General features: G+C 39.1%; 1 protein-coding gene across 6 annotated transcripts in view; it reads right to left on the bottom strand.

Annotated features, from left to right (window-relative positions):
* Window positions 1–20632, bottom strand: part of agpat3 (1-acylglycerol-3-phosphate O-acyltransferase 3) — a 39580-nt gene extending 18948 nt beyond the window's left edge. The window contains exons 1-3 of one of the 6 annotated variants that reach the window (XM_056456632.1): window positions 20424–20632; window positions 3706–3764; window positions 1212–1458 (exon numbers count right to left, since the gene is read on the bottom strand). In XM_056456632.1, the coding sequence (XP_056312607.1) occupies window positions 1212–1389 (178 nt within the window). In that variant the 5' untranslated portion in view covers window positions 1390–1458; window positions 3706–3764; window positions 20424–20632. Of the gene's footprint in view, window positions 1–1211; window positions 1459–3705; window positions 3765–3859; window positions 3977–4013; window positions 4123–7034; window positions 7137–20423 lie in introns of those variants that run through there. The other 5 variants (XM_056456636.1, XM_056456634.1, XM_056456637.1 and 2 more) reach the window with 5 other exon arrangements.
* Between the last annotated feature and the right edge of the window lie 236 nt (window positions 20633–20868).

Genomic DNA, 20868 nt, shown 5'->3' with positions numbered 1-20868 from the left:
GGAGAGACCCTCTTCATGATTGTGAAGCACTTTTGGTGTATGGCCATACACTATAAATGCACTATATAAATACACACTACATTACATAAATCAGATACTGCTAAATATTATTCTATTTTATGACATACTTATTTTTTAAATTCAGGGTATAAACATTATAAATATTAAGTAAACTTTATTCTATTAAATAAAAATAAATCAACAGGAATTTAATTCACCAAGCAGGCAAAAAAATGTAAAGAACAAATTTTCATTTTAGATAATTTTTTTGTTACATAATAAGGTTTCTGAAACCACTTTTAATATATATATATAAATGCTTATGGGTTTCTACTTCGTGGGTGTTTGGAGTATGGCCAGAGCGCCCTCTGGTGATCAGACAAGATTTACTACAGATCACACAACCGTGCTTCACTGACAAGATGTGCATGATAATCACAGGCGTTTTCGATTTAATTTCAGATCACCCAGCCCTAACAGCAACAAATAATAATAATAATTCCTTACATTTATATATCGCTTTTCTGGACACTCAAAGCGCTGTACACATTGGGGGGAATCTCCTCATCCACCACCAATGTGCATCCTCCTGGATGACGTGACAACAGCCATTTTGCACCAGACCACACACCAGCTGATTGGTGGAGAGGAGACAGAGAGATGAAGTCAACTATGACATGATGATGATTAGGAGGGATGGACAGAGGCCAGTGGGCAAGTTTGGCCAGGATGCCTGTGTTAAATCCCTACTCTTTTTGAAGGACATCATGGGATTTTTAATGACCACAGAGAGTCAGGACCTCAGTTTAACATCTCATCCGAAGGACAGCGCTCATTGAGTAGTATAGAGTCCCCTTCACTATACTGGGGCGTTAGGACCCACACAGACCGCAGGTTGAGCACCCCCTGCTGGCCTCACTAACACCACATCCAGCAGCAACCTAGCTTTCCCATGTGGTCTCCCATCCAGGTACTGACCGAGCGCAGCCCTGCTTAGCTTCAGTGGGCTACCATGTGAGAGTTGCAGAGAGTTAGCTGCTGGCTACATTAAGCTTCCTTGCATGACATCAATCTGCAAATGCTTCATACAGTGCAACCTTAGTATGAATGCATTTAAAAGCACCTAAAACATGATCTCACGATCAAAGTAAACACAAAGTACCGGATCTGCTGGTTTGTAATAACATAAGCAAACACACAAAAGGACTCACGGCTCCATAGTGAGTAGGAGAGTCTGGTGTTGATCCTGCGGTATAGCTGTTTGTTGAAGGGCCACAGCACGCAGGTGCAGAGCTGGGTGAAGTTGATGATCAGGCCGCTCACCACAAATACAAAGCCTATCAAGAGCTGCAGGACGAACAGACTCTTCAGCCACGCCACCAAACCCATGACTGAGAGCCCCTTCCACACCCACACTCACACTCACACACACGCACACACACACACACACTCACACTGCTGGAAGAGAGGAGAGATGGCAGATTTAAACCTACTAAAATGACGATGATTAGGCAGCAACACACAGACTCGGACTCATGCATGTTTGTATTATTATGGATTATTTACATTATTCAAACTTTTTCAAGACAAAATTAAACAATCAAAATATAATTAGATATATTCATGTGTAAATCAGGCTGACTCACACATACCTTAATTATTATGGATTATATTTATGATTATTTTAGAAAAAAACTCAGGCAATGGAAAAACTTGTAGTTGCATATATTAATGTTCTAACATCTTTAAGATATTTGTTTTGTATATAACAGTAATAATGTCCATCCATCCGCCTTCCGTCTGTCCGTCCGTCCGTCTATCTATCTATCTACCTATCTATCTATCCTTGCAGTTTCCCTTTTTGTGCAGTTGAAATTTTATTAATAAACCAGTTTGCCCAAAACATTTGTTTGCATTATGCTTTTGTAATCAGGCTCAAAACAATTCATATCTTACATATAATCACTTATCAGCTTCCAAATTTTAAGAGTTGTTTGTGATCAGCAAAACCATCCACACTGATGCATGGACTAACTGATGCATTTACTCATAATTCATGCACAGAAGGTGCAAAGATGTGAAGAAACTTGTGAAATCATACAGGAGAGATCATTTGACAGCACTGTGGCAAACTCCTTTTACAGTGATTGTATATTGATCCATTTTGTACAGCACATTTTAATTCTCAAAAGTAGTACTAATACATTAAAAGATCATATTAAACACTTAAAAATGCACCAGCAGACTTTTTTGCCAGATATATATTTCATCGAGTGATATATTTAGTCATTTAGGATTTGTTTAAATCTCTCAATGTTTTGTATCTTGTTCTCGTTAACCCAACATCATAACTCATCTAAGTGTTCAAAGTGTCCTGTCACACCCCAAACACGGAGTAAAAATCTTCAGAGCTAATCATTGTTATTGACCTACCTACGTTTTATTGCACACTCTATTGATTATTTACTATTGATTATCGTCCAGCCTTACTTCAAATCAGGACATTTATGGTGATGCAGATAATACAGCGTATATGCAGGAATCCTAAAGGTAATTTCAACACCTTTTTAAGAATTTTTAAAGACGTACTCATGATATTTTAAGAACTCATCGCTACTTCAAGTTCTAATCAGTATCAAACCTTTAATTTAATAAGAGGTTGTTAATAAACAGTTGTAGTTAAATAAATTAATGGAGCACAACCATGCAACAGAGCTCAGATAAGCTCGGAAGAAACTAAGCTTGAACTAATAAATTACACGGTTGTGTTCAGCGACAGGCTTCAGCCACTGTTTAAACTCGTCTTTCTCCAACCAGGAGTACGCAAACTTACATTTTCCCATTTTGCCATCTGTTTCGCTCTATGGTTTTTTTCTGTACATGTGGAGAGCGTCACATCACCTTTCCATGTTTGTCGCAAATCACATAACATCACCCATATGGAGGAGTTTGACCGGACGTGCCCCACCCCGAACCAATTGCGTGGATCGAGCACGCTGTTGTTAATATCAGGAGGAAAATAAATCTGTTTTATTGGAGTCAAACACCTTGGACAACGCTTGAACTAAATTTAAGACCTCGTAAAAACACGATTAAGACTTTTTAATACATTTTAAGGGCCTTAATTTTCTCCTGATTGATTTATCAACTTTTAATACTTTTTTAGACCTCGCGGACACCCTGAACTAAGTGAATTCTTACTGAATCAGAGCTTTTGATGACGGTGTTCACTTTTATTGTTATTCCTTTAGATAACATTATTGCTTTTAGCATAATTTTACTGGCAAACACAGCTGGTCATTTAGAAATATATTTACAGTCACACTTTACAATACAATTTCATTAGTTAATGTATTTATTAATCAGTCAGCATTTAGGTCAGCATTTGCATAATTATTGCATTAGGCATTGTTAAAATCCACATCCATGCTTGTTAACGTTAGTTAATGCATTTAATATAAACAAACAATGAACAACTTTATTTCTATTAACTAACATTAACAACGAATAAATACTGTAATAAATGTATTATACATGGTTTGTTCATGTTAGTAAACACATTACCTTATTTCACGAATGCAATAGTTGCAAACATTACACTACTGCAAGAGTTTGCATGAGTACCAGACTCAGAATATGCACCAGTCGATCCACATGCATTACAAAAGCACAGTCATGATATCTACGTCAGGATATTTAACTTACCACAGCGGGCTCTTCTCTACAACCCTCTTTTACACGGCCCTTCACTTAGTACCACCGACCTGAAAGAAAAGAAGACGGAGCACGTTTAGAGAGATCCTGAAAGCTTCACTCGTGAATGCAACCGTCACCAACAGCAAGTCCCGTTTATTTTTACTTCCTCATCCTGTTCCAAAGATACGAAGCTTCACTGTAAAGTAGGCGAGAGTTCATGACCAAAGACCCTCAGGCACCCAAAATTCCACATTCACCAGTACAGGCTGCACATGCAACAGCAAATACGCACACAAACACAAGCGCAACCCTCTCACCCAGTTGGAGGAAATCCAGCCACCTTCTCCAATTTCTCCCTCTCATACTGTGCCACTGCTGTAGCTCTCAGTCCATTATAACAAGGGAGTCTCTCGATGTGACTTAACATGTACAAATGTCCTACTCCGAGCTCAACGATATCGCATAAACATTCTCATTGGATTCAAAGGTCTCCAGTTTCAAATCGATTCTGAAAGCTTATAGAGCTTTAATCTCCAGGCACGGCTTAATCCGATAACAAGACAACAACCGCGAACGAAAGCACTGGATTAATATCAGATACTCAAAATGGGCGTTTCAGCAAATGCATTTGCCAAATAATCTTTTAAAGCACCGCTTAACCAAATAGATAGAGGGGATTGCACGAAACCCTGCAGAATGGCTTCAGCTGGCCGTCTGGTAACCGATTAATAATACAGTCTCCTCTGTTAGCATGTGCCCGCTCTGATAACAAAATTCAGTTGAGTCAACCGCCCTATTATGCCAACTAATATCATTTCAAAGTGCAAAGCAGTTGTGTGGAATAGATTCCTTTGGTCTGATGGTTTATGCGAGGTTCAATATTATCTGACAGCTCAGTATATTGTAAATATACCCTCACCGGCCACTTTATTAGGTACACCTTACTAGTACCGGGTTGGACTCCCTTTTGCCTTCAGAACTGCCTTAATGCTTCGTGGATAGATTCAACAAGGTGCTGGAAATATTCCTCAGAGATTTTGGTCCATATTGACACGATAGCATTACGAAGTTGCTGCAGATTTGTCGGCTGCACATCCATGAGCAAAGGTGCTCTATTGGATTGAGATCTGTGGAGGCCATTTGAGTACAGTGAACTCATTGTCATGTTCAAAAAAACGGTCTGAGATAATTCGCGCTTTATGACATGGCGTGTTATTCTGCTGGAGGTAGCCATCAGAAGATGGGAACACTGTGGTCATAAAGGGATGGACATAGTTACAATACTCAGGTAGGCTGTGCTAAATTGGTACTAATGGGTCCAAAGTGTGCCAAGAAAATATCCCCCACACCATTACACCACCACCAGCAGCTTGAACCGACGATACAAGGCAGGATGGATCCATGCTTTCATGTTGTTGATGCCAAATTCTGACCCTACCATCCCAATGTTGCAGCAGAAATCAAAACTCATCAGTCCAGGCAACATTTTTCCAATCTTCTATCGTCTAATTTTGGTGATCCTGTGCGAATTGTAGCCTCACGGGGGTGCATGAGGGGATTGGCATTGGACGGCAGGCCAGAATCACGGAGGCAGGCCAGATTGACCATCAGGCCACCAGGAAATGTCCCGGTGCTCCCTATGGCCAGTCTGCCCCTAAATGAAGACAAAACTCTATGGTAATGAGCTATGACGCTGTTCGGCAACAACCAATCAGATTGTAGCTGTTGACTGCTAGAGAGGATTCCAGAGAACACAGTCCTGTAAACTTTGGTTCTGACCACAGTTGTTCCCAAGGGTTTGATTATTGCGGTCATTGGATTTTCAATTCTTTAGTAATTTCTTAAAGAGACATAACTAAAAAAAGTTACTGGTGAGTTACTGATGTGCATTAATGTTATATATTTTGGGAAAAAAGTGGCAATGGGTGGCGGGGTGGCACAGTGGGTAGCGATGTCGCTTCACCGCAAGAAGGTTGCTGGTTCGAGCATTGGCTGAGTCAATTGGCATTTTTGTGAAGAGTTTGGGCTATAGGTGTATTGGGTAAGCTAAATTGTCCATAGTGTATGTGTGTGAATGAGAGTGTATGGGTGTTTCCCAGTGATGGGTTACAGCTGGTAGGGCATCCACTGTATAAAACATATGCTGGATGAGTTGGCGGTTAATTCCGTTGTGGTGAAACTGTGGCGAACTGACAATCTCATGTCAGTTATTACTACAGTACAAAACAGTATTGCTGCTTCTGAATATTTCAAACATATGGGAATATTGGATAAGTGGAACAAAGCCTCACCACACACAACAACTTCATCTTCTATAATTAAATAAATTTGATAAAAGGCGCACAAAATCTTTATGCTAGAAGGTTGTTGCTAGATCAGATATGGTTGCAGCTGGAAGTTAACGAGAATAATTTACATTATTTAATAAATTTCCCATTTATTGAATTTTATTATCGTCTACCCCCACCCCAACCGTCACACCAAGGTAAAAACAGTAGTTGTACCGAGTATTATTTATGCTATCTATTAAATTACCCAATAAATTGTATTTTTAATGCCTACCCCCACCCTAACCCAAACCCAACCGTCACAGTAACGTAAAAATATTAATTATTGTTATACAGTCTCATAAAAAAATGCTGCTTTATTGATGTGCATAATCGCACTTCCGGCCGGCCGTGTATCCAATCAAGACTTTACCATGCTAGAAAACATGTGTTTTGTTAGCTCTCGCCTGCAGCAGTGTGAATGCATACTTGGGGGAACTGAAATAAAGAATCTTTATTTTGAAGTGTACAGTTACAGTTTTCTCACTTTAAAAAGGAATTAAATTTATTAGGTACAAAAAAGCTGGTCCATTACATTGACATGGATGTACAGCACTTGTTTGCTTTAATGATTTAGGTCACTTCCTTATTACCTAAAGTAAAGATTCAGTATTGATAACAAAGCTGGTATTGAAGTTGAAATTGACCAGGACAAAATCGGAAGGGAACATTTATGTGTCATGGACCAACTAGCCAAAATAGCATTGTCCTTTGCAACCACCTAGATGACCTTCAGCAAGTTTTGCACAGACAAGTAACAACTTCTCCCACAATGTAATAATTCAGCTAATGTATCTGCTACATGCATACAAGCGGTCAGAAAGTCAATGGTTGCTGTGAATTAGTGTTTAGCATACCAGTTATTCTGTTAAATAAATTTACTGCCATTTTAAACAACACAAAACAATTGTGATTTCAACATAGGGGCAGCAAGTCAATGTTTAAACCTATGAAGCAGATTCCTCTGCCAACATTACAACCAAGACAAACAGAGTGAAAAACAGCACCAACCTTAACTGAAGATCCACAGGCAGTGTGTTAAGTTAAATAAATCTGCCTACAATATGGACAGAGACTGATTAAAGAAGCAAAAAGAGAGAGGGTGGGATAGGAAAGAGCTGAACTCTGTCCTCAAAGCCACCACTGCATGAACTGAGGTAAACTTTGGAGTCTTACCAAAGTGTGTGTGTGTGAGAACAAGACAATGGCTCTGAATGCCAATGTGCTTTGAATGCCAAAACCCCCTAAGTAAGTGACAGTAAGTGGGTTGCACTAGGTGTGTATCAGGGGGAATGTGTGTCTGTGTATGTGTGCATACTGAGGGATCACCTGGGGCCCGTTTCAGAAAGGAGATTAAGTGAAAACTCAGAGTATTTTAACCATGAAAAGAGAGAAACTCTGGGTTTTCCGTTTCAAAACAGCAGGTTTGTCAAACGAGAAAGCAGGGTACGTCAAGCCTGTTTCTGAAAGAGAGGTAAGTTCAACTCAGAGTCAGTTACCGTGGTAACACACACTTTTAAATCTATTAAAACTGATCAACGTGTAAAAAAGTGGGAACCTTAAATTAAACATTTCCACTTAACATTAAGCTAAGGTTATCTGCATTCTTGTTTTGTCAAATTTGTTGTAGAAACTATGCAGTAGCCTATTTTATGTCATTTAATCAGACATCTGAGATAACTTCAAAATTATGGCCAATTCCCCAGTTTTTCCAAGTGAAAAGTTAATAAACTTCACATTACATTACTTTTTTATTATACTTAAATATTTAAAATACTTTAAATGTAAAATTACACATTAACTTGAGTAGCCGTTTTCCCACACTAACTGTCTCTGTTTCACTAATGTGATAGGTTCTGCTTTTTTAAATATATGGTCATATATGCTGTAACTCTGCATGAGCACATCAAGTTCAGCTGGAGAAAGAAATGCTGATCTCTTTTTTTCAGATGTTACCATGGTCACTTCTGCGCTCCATTGATAATGCCTTTTTATAGTCGCGGTGTGTGCGCTTAACTCTGAGTTGCTCTACTCAAAGTTGACCTAACTCAGATCAGCTGTTCTGAAACCGAAAACTCAGAGTTTTTAATCTCTCTGTAAATCAACTCAGAGTTCAAGTTTAAACTCTGAGTTGCTTGAACCTCCTTACTGAAACAGGGCCCAGATCAACTTGTCAGATCAAACTCTTAGCCAATGAGAAATTTGAGCACCAGCAAACTACTACTCTACTGCACGATTCACCCATCCCACCAATCATTATCACTTCACACATCAGACACACTGAATGTGCAACTTGGGTGAGGAAAGTTATTTTAAGACAAATTATCAACAGCTGTTTGGTGATATCATGAAGTAAAAAATACACAGTGGTGAGTGGTCACCTTTATCAGGCTTGCATTTCTACTGCCAAAAGGGTACCAACTGTTCTGTATGACACAAAGTTGCGGTCAACGTCATTCTCGCTCAAGGAAACGACAAAGTTAAGCTGTACGGGTCGCTCACATATCATATGAGAAGCACTTCTCACAAAACAGATACTCATATACATAAATACTTGTGTATAAATGTCCATTACTAACCTTTCTATAAACAGGATTTGATTATAACTGCAGATCAATGATATCCACGTAACGTTATCCACGTAACGTCTACAATTATATTAAAGAAATAAATAACTGCAACATATATGAACACATACAGACCCTTACAATCTCCGATATGTTACCAATTACAGAAAAACTTTACACAGCATACATTTAGTCTTTATTTGGGTTCAAAAACAACACGCAACATATAGCCCAGTCAGGGCAAACCTCTCATATATATCTTTAATCTTCACCAGCACATGTAGCCTCTTGTTAGAAAGTAATTCCGTAGTTCATAAGTAGTTCATAATAGTCCAAAAGGTGATGATAATAATTAAACATGGCAGTTTGTTCATCTTTTAGGCTGCTGAAAGAATCATTTGCTCCTTTGTTTATTCACACATCACTCTTGCGTTTGTCCATTCCTGAAAGGATCGGATGTCAGAAGCACTCCAATAATCACGTGCACGTTGTTATCATCAGCTCAAAAAGTTCGTTATTTCAAATATAGACGCATGGTGAGTGCACGCAAGCTCTCTGGAGAAAGTGAAACCACTCGCGCTTTTAGGCAGCCTTGTAAACAACAACAGGACATGACAGAATTTGTTCTTCTTGGCTTTGTGGCTGTTCATCAAGTCGACGACAAGGTTTGTTTGAGCTCTGGTCGACTATGGCTTGACTATGGATCGGGCCAGCGCTACCTTATCACAAAAGTTTGGCTGCGACTGTCTGTAAGTTGCGTGCAAATACAATCTTAGGGTGCTTTCACACATAGATGCTTGTTTCAGAATCGGTCTTGTTTCCCCCGTTAGCGCGGTTCGTTTGGCATATGTGAATCCAGCAATCGCGCTCACCTCCACGCCAAATCAATCAGTCCGAGATCGCCTGAATGAGATGGTCTCTGCTCGATTAAGCCGATCGATTGTACTGAGAAAACAAAACAATTCAACGAACTAACGATCCAAGCTATCACAGTGTATCATGATTGTGTAATAGCCGTATATACGGCTATACGAAGAGAGAATGATGAGTAAGGCGAGATGTCATTCCTACCGGTAAATGTGTGCTTCATGTCTAATGCAAAAGTGAAAGCATGCTGAAATATTACAGAGAGCCGTTTATCCATTAGGAAAATTGACCGAAGTTACCATCTGATAATTTTTCCATATTTTAATCTTGTAATATGTTGTATTAGGCCAGTTGTTTTGTTCTTTCTTTCGAGCTGTCAGTCAGAAATGATCAACATTGATCTGCTTCATGATCTGATGCAGTCTCGGTTCATATGCTATGTCTCTCTATAATTTAAGCCTATAATCCAGAATTCTAGCCTGGCTTGTGTACGCACTAGTGACACTTCTCTGTAAACCAATCACGTTCAGCTGCATGTCTAGCTCCGCCTTTTGGTACCCTTTTGTCATGCTAGATACCCAAAAAGTGGTACGGTGCGTTGCGTTTTTTGGTAGCTTTTGACGGTGGAAACCATAAAAGCGTACCAACCTCTACCATACCGTACCAGCTACATCCATTCACACATATACACTATCGACAATTTTAGCTTACCCAATTCACCTTTGGACTTGTGGGGGAAACCAGAGCACCCAGAGGAAATTCACGTGAACACGGGAAGAAAATGCCAACTCCACACAGAAATGCCAACTGACCCAGCCGAGGCTCGAACCAGCGACCTTCTTGCTGTAAGGCATCAGAGCTACCCACTGCGCCACCGCGTCGCCCCTTTGTGAAGAACCCCCCCAGGTGAGTAAATTTACATTTTTTGTGTGAACCATCCCTTTAAATATATTTAAATAGAACGGCTTGTCTCTGTTTGAATACAAGTAAATGTCAATGTTCCAGTTTCTCTCTCAAAAAATTCAAATGGTTTCAAGTGGCTTCTGAAATGTGTAGCAAATGTGATTTTTTAACAGCTCCTATTCCATATTCACCATTGAAATTTGAACAGAAATGGCAACATTAATACATACATGCTTACTCCCAGGGCCATTTTATATCAAAGTTGATATTTAGCCGCACCATATTTTTTATCAGGTAGGTTGTTAGCCCAATGCTCAACCCCCAACCTGGAGGACCAGGACATACACTACGGACAATTTAGCTTACCCAATTCACCTACAGCACATGTCTTTGGACTGTGGGGGAAACCGGAGAACCCAGAGGAAACCCACGCGAACACGGGGAGTACATGCAAAGGCAACACTAATAAGTGATTAAATATTTTGGCAATTATTAGAACAACAACACTCAAGATGATTGCTGCCACATGCCAAAAAACTTGCATATTTTAGTTCATATCTTGTTCCTCATTCATTTTATTGCTAGTGCGAGGAATACATAGCAATATAAAAAGAGATAGGGTGGAGGATTATAGATGTAGGGATCAACCAGCTTAGGTGGAAACAGCTGTTTGGCCTGCATCACCAGACAGCCTGGGGCCATCGTTTTCAAATTGTGCCTCTAAAAAAGGTAGACTACCAAGTTTGTGGAGTGCCAAATAGTACGGAGAAACTCCAGAGAGTGTTAAATGATATGGAGGAAGACGTTAGGTTCCACTTGAGATGGTAAACTTTAGCCGTTCAATTTTCAGATACATCTAGTCCAACAGTTTGACTCTCTGAAAAGCTTTACAGAATCTCCAATCCTGCTCCCAGAGAGCTACCATCCTTTAGATTTAAGCTCCAACCCCAATCAACCACACCTAAACTAGTTAATCAAGGTGTTTAGGGTTAATTGATGTTGATAATAATTGGCAAGTGTGAAGCCCGCAGGGGGCAGCACGGTAGCGCAGTGGGTAGCCATCTCACCTCACAGCAAGAAGGTCACTGTTTTGAGCCGCTGCTGGGTCAGTTGGCATTTCTGTGTCGAGTTTCTTCCAGAGTTTGCATGGGTTTCCTCCGGGTGCTCCGGTTTCCCCCATAAGTCCAAAGACATGCGATATAGGTGAATTGGGTAAGCTAAATTGTTCGTAGTATGCGTGTATGTCCTGGTCCTTTAGGTTGGGGGTTGAGCGTTGGGCTAACGACCCACCTCGAAAAATTAAATGTTACAAAACACCAACATGGTGCAGCTAAACATCAACTTTGATATAAACGGCCCTGGCAGTAAAACTAAAAAGCCTGCAGGATGGTAGCTTTCAGAGGTTTGAGCTTGCCTGTTCAAAACAACGAAATTTGAGATGTATGAAACAATATCTGGGCTTTGTTCTTCAGACAATTCATCTCCAGGTGGTCATCCTGGTGCCTTAATCACATACAAATAAGAGAAGGAGTGCAAATAACTACATACTAACAAATTAAAGACTTAGGCAAAAAGTCTCTCGCTTGACCTTTCCCTGTGGCCAATCCAATAACCCTTTACATAAGTAGCAGGTGGCCTAATCAATCCACAGTTGCTTTGAATGACCATTAGCCAAACTCACCAGTAGGCGTAGTAGGCCACTGCCATGACCACTAACGCCCCACAGACCCCTGTGAAGATCATCACAGCCCCCTGATTCAGCATCTCCGCTTCTGGTGATGGGTCTTCAAAGCAAATCAATTACGAAATTAACTTCCTCTGGTTTGGTCTGAAGAAAGAAAGGCAGTTCGGTTCCTGACAAGCTTATAGACAGAGGAGTCAAACAGCAGACAGTGCTCCTGAAAATATTTGGTCCAGAATTCCCTTCAAAAAGTTGCTAGAATCAGTCTCACTCTGGCTAGAGCCACATGCTAATGCTAATCCCAGAGAAGGAGAGCGCCTTTAGGATGATGCAAACAGGAGCAAAGCTTTTTTCCATAAAAAAAGATGATGCGCGCTAAAACCACACCACCAAACCACATGAAATGTAAGATATCCACACCAATGCTGATCTCCAACAGGATGTTGCTACCGATTGTCTTCCCGAAAGCTCAAACTTAGTTGCAGGTAGTGAATCCTTAGGTAGACGCATCAGTCTTACAACAAAGCGTGGACATGGTTAAGCCAGAGAGAGCCGTTCTCAGCATCCTTTGTCCCCTCCTCTTCTCTAATCTCCTCTGGATTAGATTACCAATGATTAGCACTCTGGAACAGCACCCTGGATAAGTCACATTGCATTTACATCAACCTCAAGCAAGGCTGGAATGGACAGGATTGAGCTAAGTGGGACAAGACAGTGGTAACTTCCTTTAGACACCAGGAGGAGCCTTTTGGGCCAAACTGCCCTTGCACATGAGGCATGATACATTTCAGTATGATTCTGGTGTCTTGTGGGTGTTGTAGCATGGTAAGCAAGCTTCTACATGGCTTTGACGCAGATCTCTTGGTATCCAAGGTCGACCATGCCCCAAGTCTACTTTAGATGAGGTGGTGATGAAACGATTAGGCAGGTTTTGACCCAAAGCCATGACTGCACAACTGCATTACTGGCAGAAATGAAGAACACAATGCGCCATGGGCCTACACGTCACACAACAGAGTACTTAGAGCGGATCCCTTTTTATATACATCCTGCTTCTCTTGCTCAATTTATCTCATTATTTTCTCTGTCTGCTTTCATTTCGATGTCAGTCTGTCTTTGATTATGCTATGCCGGTGAACCTTGTATACCTGCATTAAACTCAGCTTCCTCAATTCATTCAATTTCAGAAAGGTCAGCATTACTGCATCCAAAGCATTTATGTGCAATGCTGGGGGTTGCTCAAATGAAAGACTCTGTCTTGGTCTCAGTAAATACCTTGACGCTTCTCGATTCCATACACAGGGAAAAATAAAGGACAAAGAATAATCACCTTTCTGATGTGATGACCACCTGGGAATCTGAAGATAGCAAGCAGGAAGGAAGTCGTACTAAATAGTGAAAAAATTAAGGTCGTGACTTTTTGGTAGGCTATTGATCAACTTTTGAAACTGGGGATAATTATGGTTTCTATTAAATTTGTGTGTTGTGAGTTGATGTTTGGTTGCTGTACTCTAATTAATGGAAACCTGGGGAGAGAGTTCACATAATTTTGAATGCACAATTCAAGTGCATTTCGGCATCTTTTATAGGCTTTACCTGATAGGGCATATACCTTAAAACACATACATTAGAAGCCATGTTAGACCAAAGCAGCTTTTTGGAGTCCAAATGAGGTCAAGATGCCTAAATCTATAATCTTATCTGTGTTTTACACCTACAAACAAACAAACACTTCTAAGAATTCTTTCAACAACTGGTGAAAACACATTTCCTGATTTGTCTGCATTTCTTTATTTTAAAAAATGCTACCTTTTTAACTACTAAACTAAAGTCAATGCTTCAAAAAAGGTTTTCAATGAACTCCACAGTCATGATGGATGGTGTTCTGTCTACAAAGGTTTCCTTAACACCAACAAACCAGTGTTTACACTCTTAAGCAAGTCATCCTATGAGCAGCTTAGAAAGTCAAAAGACACAAACCTGTGTACTTAATGTCTTAACGTTAATGAATGAACTCCAAATCCCATAATGCACTGCTAACTACAGAATAGTGCAAGGCATGACACTAAACCCAATAAACACATTTGTTATGTCACATTTCTTTAGCAAAGACAACATTTTCTGTGATTAGTGGATCTCTCATGATTCTTGTGAATCTCTTACGGATATTGGCCTAGATCACTAAGATTTGAAATAACTTTATTTTGTTTTTATTTAAAAAAAAAAAAAAACATTGATTTTCACCACCTATCAAAGCATGTACAATCAATTGTCTTGCTTTCATAAAAATGAATAAGAAGTCTTCCGTGCTCCAGTCATCAGGGGTTTTATTTTACACTTGTGTGGTGGGAACATTCTTAAGAAAGGACTGGATAATAAAAGGGTATTTTGATCAAAATAAATTTGACACTGCTCTGTTAGTGTTGTTCATTCACAATATGAACTCATTTATGGCTTGTTTCACAGTGCAGTACGTTTCGGTACAGTACGGTATGCATTTCTTTCCATTTCCCCTGTCAGAAGTAATACAATAGCTAACGGTGTACTGTACCACTTTTTACGAACCCTTTCATAGGGGTATCTAGCACAACAGTAATGTACCAAAAGGGTCGAGCTAGACTTGCTGCTGAATGCTATTGGTTTATATAGAATTGTCAGTTGTGCATGCAACAAGCCAGTGGAGCTTATGCGCGTTTACTGCTACATTTCAAATAATAAACATGGGTATTCAAAAGATGTGTACGGTCCATAAAGATTTCTTTTTCAAGCAAGAATGATGTCGCTCACAACTTTGCCATACACCAGGCCATTGGATAAAAGAACTGTTGGCAGTGGAATCACAAGCCTGGTACTGAACTGTAGGGTTCAGTGTAAACATTAATCCAGCACAAGTCATTGATGTTTGAAAATTTCCATCTACGGTTGCACGATACTGGAATTAGTTGCCAATCGATACTGAAATTTCAAAAACGTCCAATTCCCGCTAACATTTGAGAGCTGTTGAGCACACTTAAACACTGCTGATTTGCCACTATGTTCACATGCTCAATAGAAATGACTGTGATTGGCCGTTAAGATCATAAGTTCACCAAACTCATCCCTGTTTACTGAGTGTTTCAAAGTCACGTCAATCAGCTGGCTTTCTATAAGTGGATACATATGAGTGATCCACTGATAAATCACGGCTTTAAAACACTCCAGTCTACCCGTATCTGTGGTTATACTCAGTAAACAGTGGTGAGTTCGGTGAACTGATGACCTTTACAGCCAATAAGTAATTTCTGTTGAGCACGTGAACACTAAGGCAAATCAGAGCTGTTTAAGAACGTGCTCAACATCGCTCGAATGTTAGCGGAAAATGGACGTTTTTTAACTTTCAGTATTAATTGGTACCGAATTCTAGTATCGTGGCAACCCTAGATCCATCACAAAAATAAGGCTGTGCAATATTAAGATATGTATCATATGGACAAAATAAAAGGTCTATTGTTTCATATTACACACTACTTTTATGGTAATACGTTTATGGTAATACTTTTACATATATGGCTACAATATTACACACCATTACGAGAATCCAGAAGGAAACAATCTTTAAAATACAATGTTTACACATTTTGAAAGGTGTTTTTACTCATATATTTTTTTAGATTTCTCCATAATCAAACATTTGCACTGAAGTTGTAAATAAAGTAAGATTTTAAAGTTTTGTCATATCACTCTGCCCTAGTTGCCCTACTTATTCTTGTGCCTTTGCTTTTATGTTTGCTGTTTAAAAGCCATTGTGAATGCTTTGTGAGCCTTAACTGAATGTATTGCTCTTATTTTGGAATAGACCAAACATGTTCAAACATACCCTAAAGGCCCAGGTAAGCTTTTTTTCCTAAATTAATGACAGTATACAGTAAACTGATTCGGGTTAAGTTTGGGAGTAAGTTCAGGGTTAGTACCTTGTTATTACTCAGTGTAATTATTGTCAAGTAAAAAGAGGAATAAAGTAATATGATGAAATTACAACTGTGGCCAATTTGAGAATCCATGTATAATCTTTTATTCATTCAAGTTTCAGGTTAAACTAGAGAACTGTGTCTCTCATGCGAATCACTGACGTCAAGAAATAGATACAACTCACTATTGCACTTGTTTGACTGGTAGAACCGAGCACTTTTAGCCTAAAATGTTAAGATTGTAAAGTTACTGCCATCTCCTTCCCAATTCAAAGCACGTTAATAGCTTTTCTTCAGGCCTTTTTTAGCATTGTGGTCAACAAAACAGCAAATCAACAACATATGGATGAAACCCCAGATGTATTCAGTTGGGTTGCTGTGATCTTGATTTCTATGACAACCCAACTGAAGTAAAAATGGCATTTGACATTCGCATTATTATTATTCTCACCACTGATTCGCTTACAGTGTTTGATGACTTTTCTATCATTTGTACTACTTTCACAATCCCATCTCAAACCTCCCAACCCTGACGAGCCTGAAATAGATGAGCGACCAACACAAACAACCCAGCATACATTTTTTGTTTTTAAAAGATGTTTAATAAACGTCTAAACAGTCGTCTTGGCTAAAACAAAGGCTAAATTTGAGCTGTCAGTGAAAAACCTTATAGATGTCCAAGAGTAGGCCAAAACTAGACTAGTCATCAAATAAACAGAAATAATTGACTACACATATAAAGTCTGTCTAATCTGTTTATCTGATGACTAGTCTAGTTTTGGGCTATTCTTAGATGTCTATTAGATTTTTCCTGACAGCCCAAGTTTAGCCTTGTTTAAACCAAGCTGTCTACATTTAGATGTCTATTAGACGTCTATTAAAACCAAAATTGTTTGCTGGGAAACTCATGGGGCTGAAACAAACAACATCAAAGCCACGTCATTCAAGCCCTTTTTACAAACCAGAAGATAGATATGCTCTGTTCGCTGTCCAAAGGAAGCAGGGAGCTGTTAAGAGGATAATGTCAAGGCGTCACTGCTAAAAACCTCTGACCCACATTCTAATCGAGAGAAACCAAGTTGCCCAACAACAATGCGACTACATGGCCCCAATCAAGACACTGGATGAGGCTCATGTTATCTTCCTCAGGTGTGAAGTAATAGCGTAAGGTTTAATTAACACGAGGTATCGAATTAAATGTAAGGCAAGTAAGGTTGCCTCTAATATAGTAACAGAGTAGTGTCATGGATGCATCTTATTTATAAATACTCTCAATGATGAACATTTACACATTGTTCTAGCACAAACTAAAATGAGCAAAATATCCGAAAAGTAACATATTAATATTGGATTTGTGTGCTTTCTAATTTAACATGGTCAAAATGAGCTTTATTGTGCATATGAATGAATGCATAACTGATTCAATCACATCTCTAATTCTGATTCAATTAATTATTGTTGCACAGCTTTGAATGGAGTGATGCTTTACTGTAGCTGCAATATTACAGAACAAATGATTAAACATGGCAAACAGTGATGTTTATATTTAAAAAAAGTCACATTCTTGTCAAAGGATGACAAAAGAGCCAGTCGAGAATGGAGATTAAAAATGCTGATCATGCATCCGGTACTGCATGGCCGGCAAGTGATGGCAGGTCTACATTAAAACTAATGTAGAAATGAATTACGATATGGTAAAAATGCTGTCTCGATAATCATTTTCCATATTAAACGATAACGATATACATTTCGATAATAGGTTGTTAATGCTTCCAGATTTAAAAGAGTATACCAACAATGACTGAAGCCACAAAAATAGAGGGTCCATTAAATGGCGTAACATTTTCAACCGATAATTTTTCGGTGGCCAAAAATTCAGTACATCTCGAATATCAACACACTTTAAGATTCCCACTGTTGCACATTTCTGCTGTGTGATTGGCTCTTAGATTAATACAGAGTAAAAAAACTCCAGAGCTTATCATTATTATTGACATCAATTTTATCGCGATTCGATTTAATATCGTTTATCGGCCCATCCCTAACACCAAGTAAAAACATGGTTCTTCTGTCATATCAGAACAAAGCAAATACTGATATTGGCAGCTGAAAAGCGGGAAACAATTATCTCAGATCTGAACAGTTATGTAGAGCATGTGTGAGTTGTGGATGACATGAAGGATCAAGTTAAAGTTAAATTTCTGCTTTTCAAAGTTGTGCTATTTGTGGATAAAAACCCATATATGCACACAGACATTTATTTTCAGTCAGCCAGTCCCAGAGCTTCCGGTGAATTGTCATCCCATACAAAAATCGCAGCATTTAAGATCTGATTTCTTAAAAAAAAAAAAAAACAGCAATCTTCACTGCCTGGTTGAGATATGATATAAAGTGGGTCTCAGACCTAACAAGAAGCATTCCATTAAATTATACCTTTCCACGGCATGTCTTTAAAATATGGAAATTTTAATTTTACCCCAGTATTTTCAATGGAGTTTTATATGGATTTTAAGGTTTCATTTCTGCATCTTGGACACATCAGGTAGTGCTTGTTAGTTGTAAACTTGTTAGGGCAAATAAAAAGTAGTGCACTAAACCCTGGATAAATGGAAAAAATATATTTATATATTAGTATGGTATTCTAAATTCAGTCACTGTCAGCATTTTCAAAATGACCTTGGTCACTTAAACCATGGCAAACACAAATCAATCAAGGTTTTGCTATACTAACCACACCTTACCCATTGTATTCATAGTTTAATTGTGGTTATTCAAATAATAATGAATCTGCCAAAAAAAGTTACTGAATACACTGTGAATTGTGGTAAGGGTCAGTATGGTAATGCACATTCTAAAATCATTCAAATAAATGAATGTTGCAATAACTCTGGCTTCATTTTAAAGCCGCATTATGTAATTTTGACAACTAGAGGGCACACATTAACAACAAACAAATGCATTGTTTGATGTCGCCGTGACTGAGGGTAGAATTAAGGGACTTTTAGTCTTTATTACAAATCATGTTTATGGATGAGCTAAAATATTCAAAACTTATATCACACACAGGCAGAAGAAATATTGGTTTTATTACACGAAATTCATTTGACGTTACTGTTCAAAATGATTTATGAACAATTTGATGGACTGGTGGGCCCCTAGTAATATCTCTGGGGGCCCCTAAACGCCATGGGCCCTTTGAATCATCCAAATATATTGTAATCGTGCCAATATTGTACTTTGAATTTTCAGTCTCAAATCGCAAGTAAACATGAGTTCAAAACAACATTAGCACTATTTAATTGACTGTGAACAATGTAGTTTGATCAGTAGTAGTCATGGGCTGCTAATGTGATCTCCCGATTTAAAATTGGCAAACAACACTTGTCTGAAATTCTATTCTTAAGACGCTAAGAGAACACAAAGGTAGGACATACATGGTTATCTATAGGAGTTTGATCTTATACTGACTGAATAATAGACAGGGTGTCCACAATGAGTTAGCCACGTCCTCCTCCTCCTCCCCCCTGAAATTTGGTTATAACACATCACAAAATGAAACCCGAGGAAAATCTGAGGTAAAGCAGGTTTTAAATTCGCACATTAGTTCATTTTTGAACAGTGACAACATGAGACTATAATGTACTTTGAATACTTAATCATGACTTCAAAACAACATTAGCACAATTTAATTGAATGTGAACAATGTACTTTGATAGTCATTGGCTGCTAATGTGATTTCCCTATTTAGAATTGGTAAATAATACTTTTCTGAAATTATATTATTAAGTCGAAAGTCAGAATGTGTGAATATAACACCAACTTTACCTCAATCATCAACATCAGCAAATAAAAACTCCCACTAGTAACAGGAACGTTTAAGCCTGACACATTAGACTCAAATGCAGTTGGACTTAAATCATGACTAATGTACACGAGTAAAACCCCACTCAGCGGCTGAACAGAAGGGAAACAGCCCAGCACCGCATTTGAACTCTAGTAACCCCGATAATCGCACGACAGTGACGCGCGCGCCGGTCGGGAATGACACAGGGCAACCGCTTCATAAACACCAACAAATCTAGAGCCATTCAAAATGCAAATGAGCGAGCGAGATAAACATCATGCAAATAAAAGAGGATGCACATCTGAAACGGGTGTTCCCCGGGCTGTCAAACTGCTAACCAGTGAGCTTGTGAAGTGCACTAAAACACGCTGCTCCTATAAACCGGCCACTGCAGCACAGGGAGCTCGTGCACACACACAAACATCTAACATCACAGGCACGCGCTCCGATACACAACTGATATAATGAATTAAAACGTCAGATTGTTCAATTCACGCATGCATTTGCCTGCAGACATTAATAAAAGCTTTATTAACACGGTATTAATGTGATTTAAAGAGCAGTCATAGCTGCGTGCGCGTGCATTATTACCTGCTCAAATGTCATCTGTGGAGGTTTCCTGCTTCTGGATGTGATGGCGATGCTGTCGGAAAGTGGTGTCTGAGCCTCTGGGGTGCTGCTCAAATTATCGCTACTCTTTGTGTCCGTATGTGGTTATCCATCCACGCACAACACAACACACACACACACACACACCCGTATTTACACATTTACACACACACTGCATCTAGCCATGGGACTTCCTGTCCGATTGACTTCGCTCTTCGACTGGAAACAATGGCGCTGTGTGGTTCCACCGCTCCTCTTTCCGCCTCGTCAGACTGCTGGAAGACGCCGAACTAATCAATACAGTCGATCTGGGGAATTAAATACATTTGTGAGTGTTTTAGACTTTCAATTAGTCTTCTTTAAAATTAAGTTTATGTTGGAAAAAGAGGCTAAGATGCTGCATGTTACACGGATTTGACTGCTGCTG

This window comes from Danio aesculapii, chromosome 1 (assembly GCF_903798145.1).
Source record: "Danio aesculapii chromosome 1, fDanAes4.1, whole genome shotgun sequence".
Lineage (NCBI taxonomy): Eukaryota > Metazoa > Chordata > Actinopteri > Cypriniformes > Danionidae > Danio > Danio aesculapii.
This window is presented reverse-complemented; position numbering and strand designations above follow the sequence as displayed.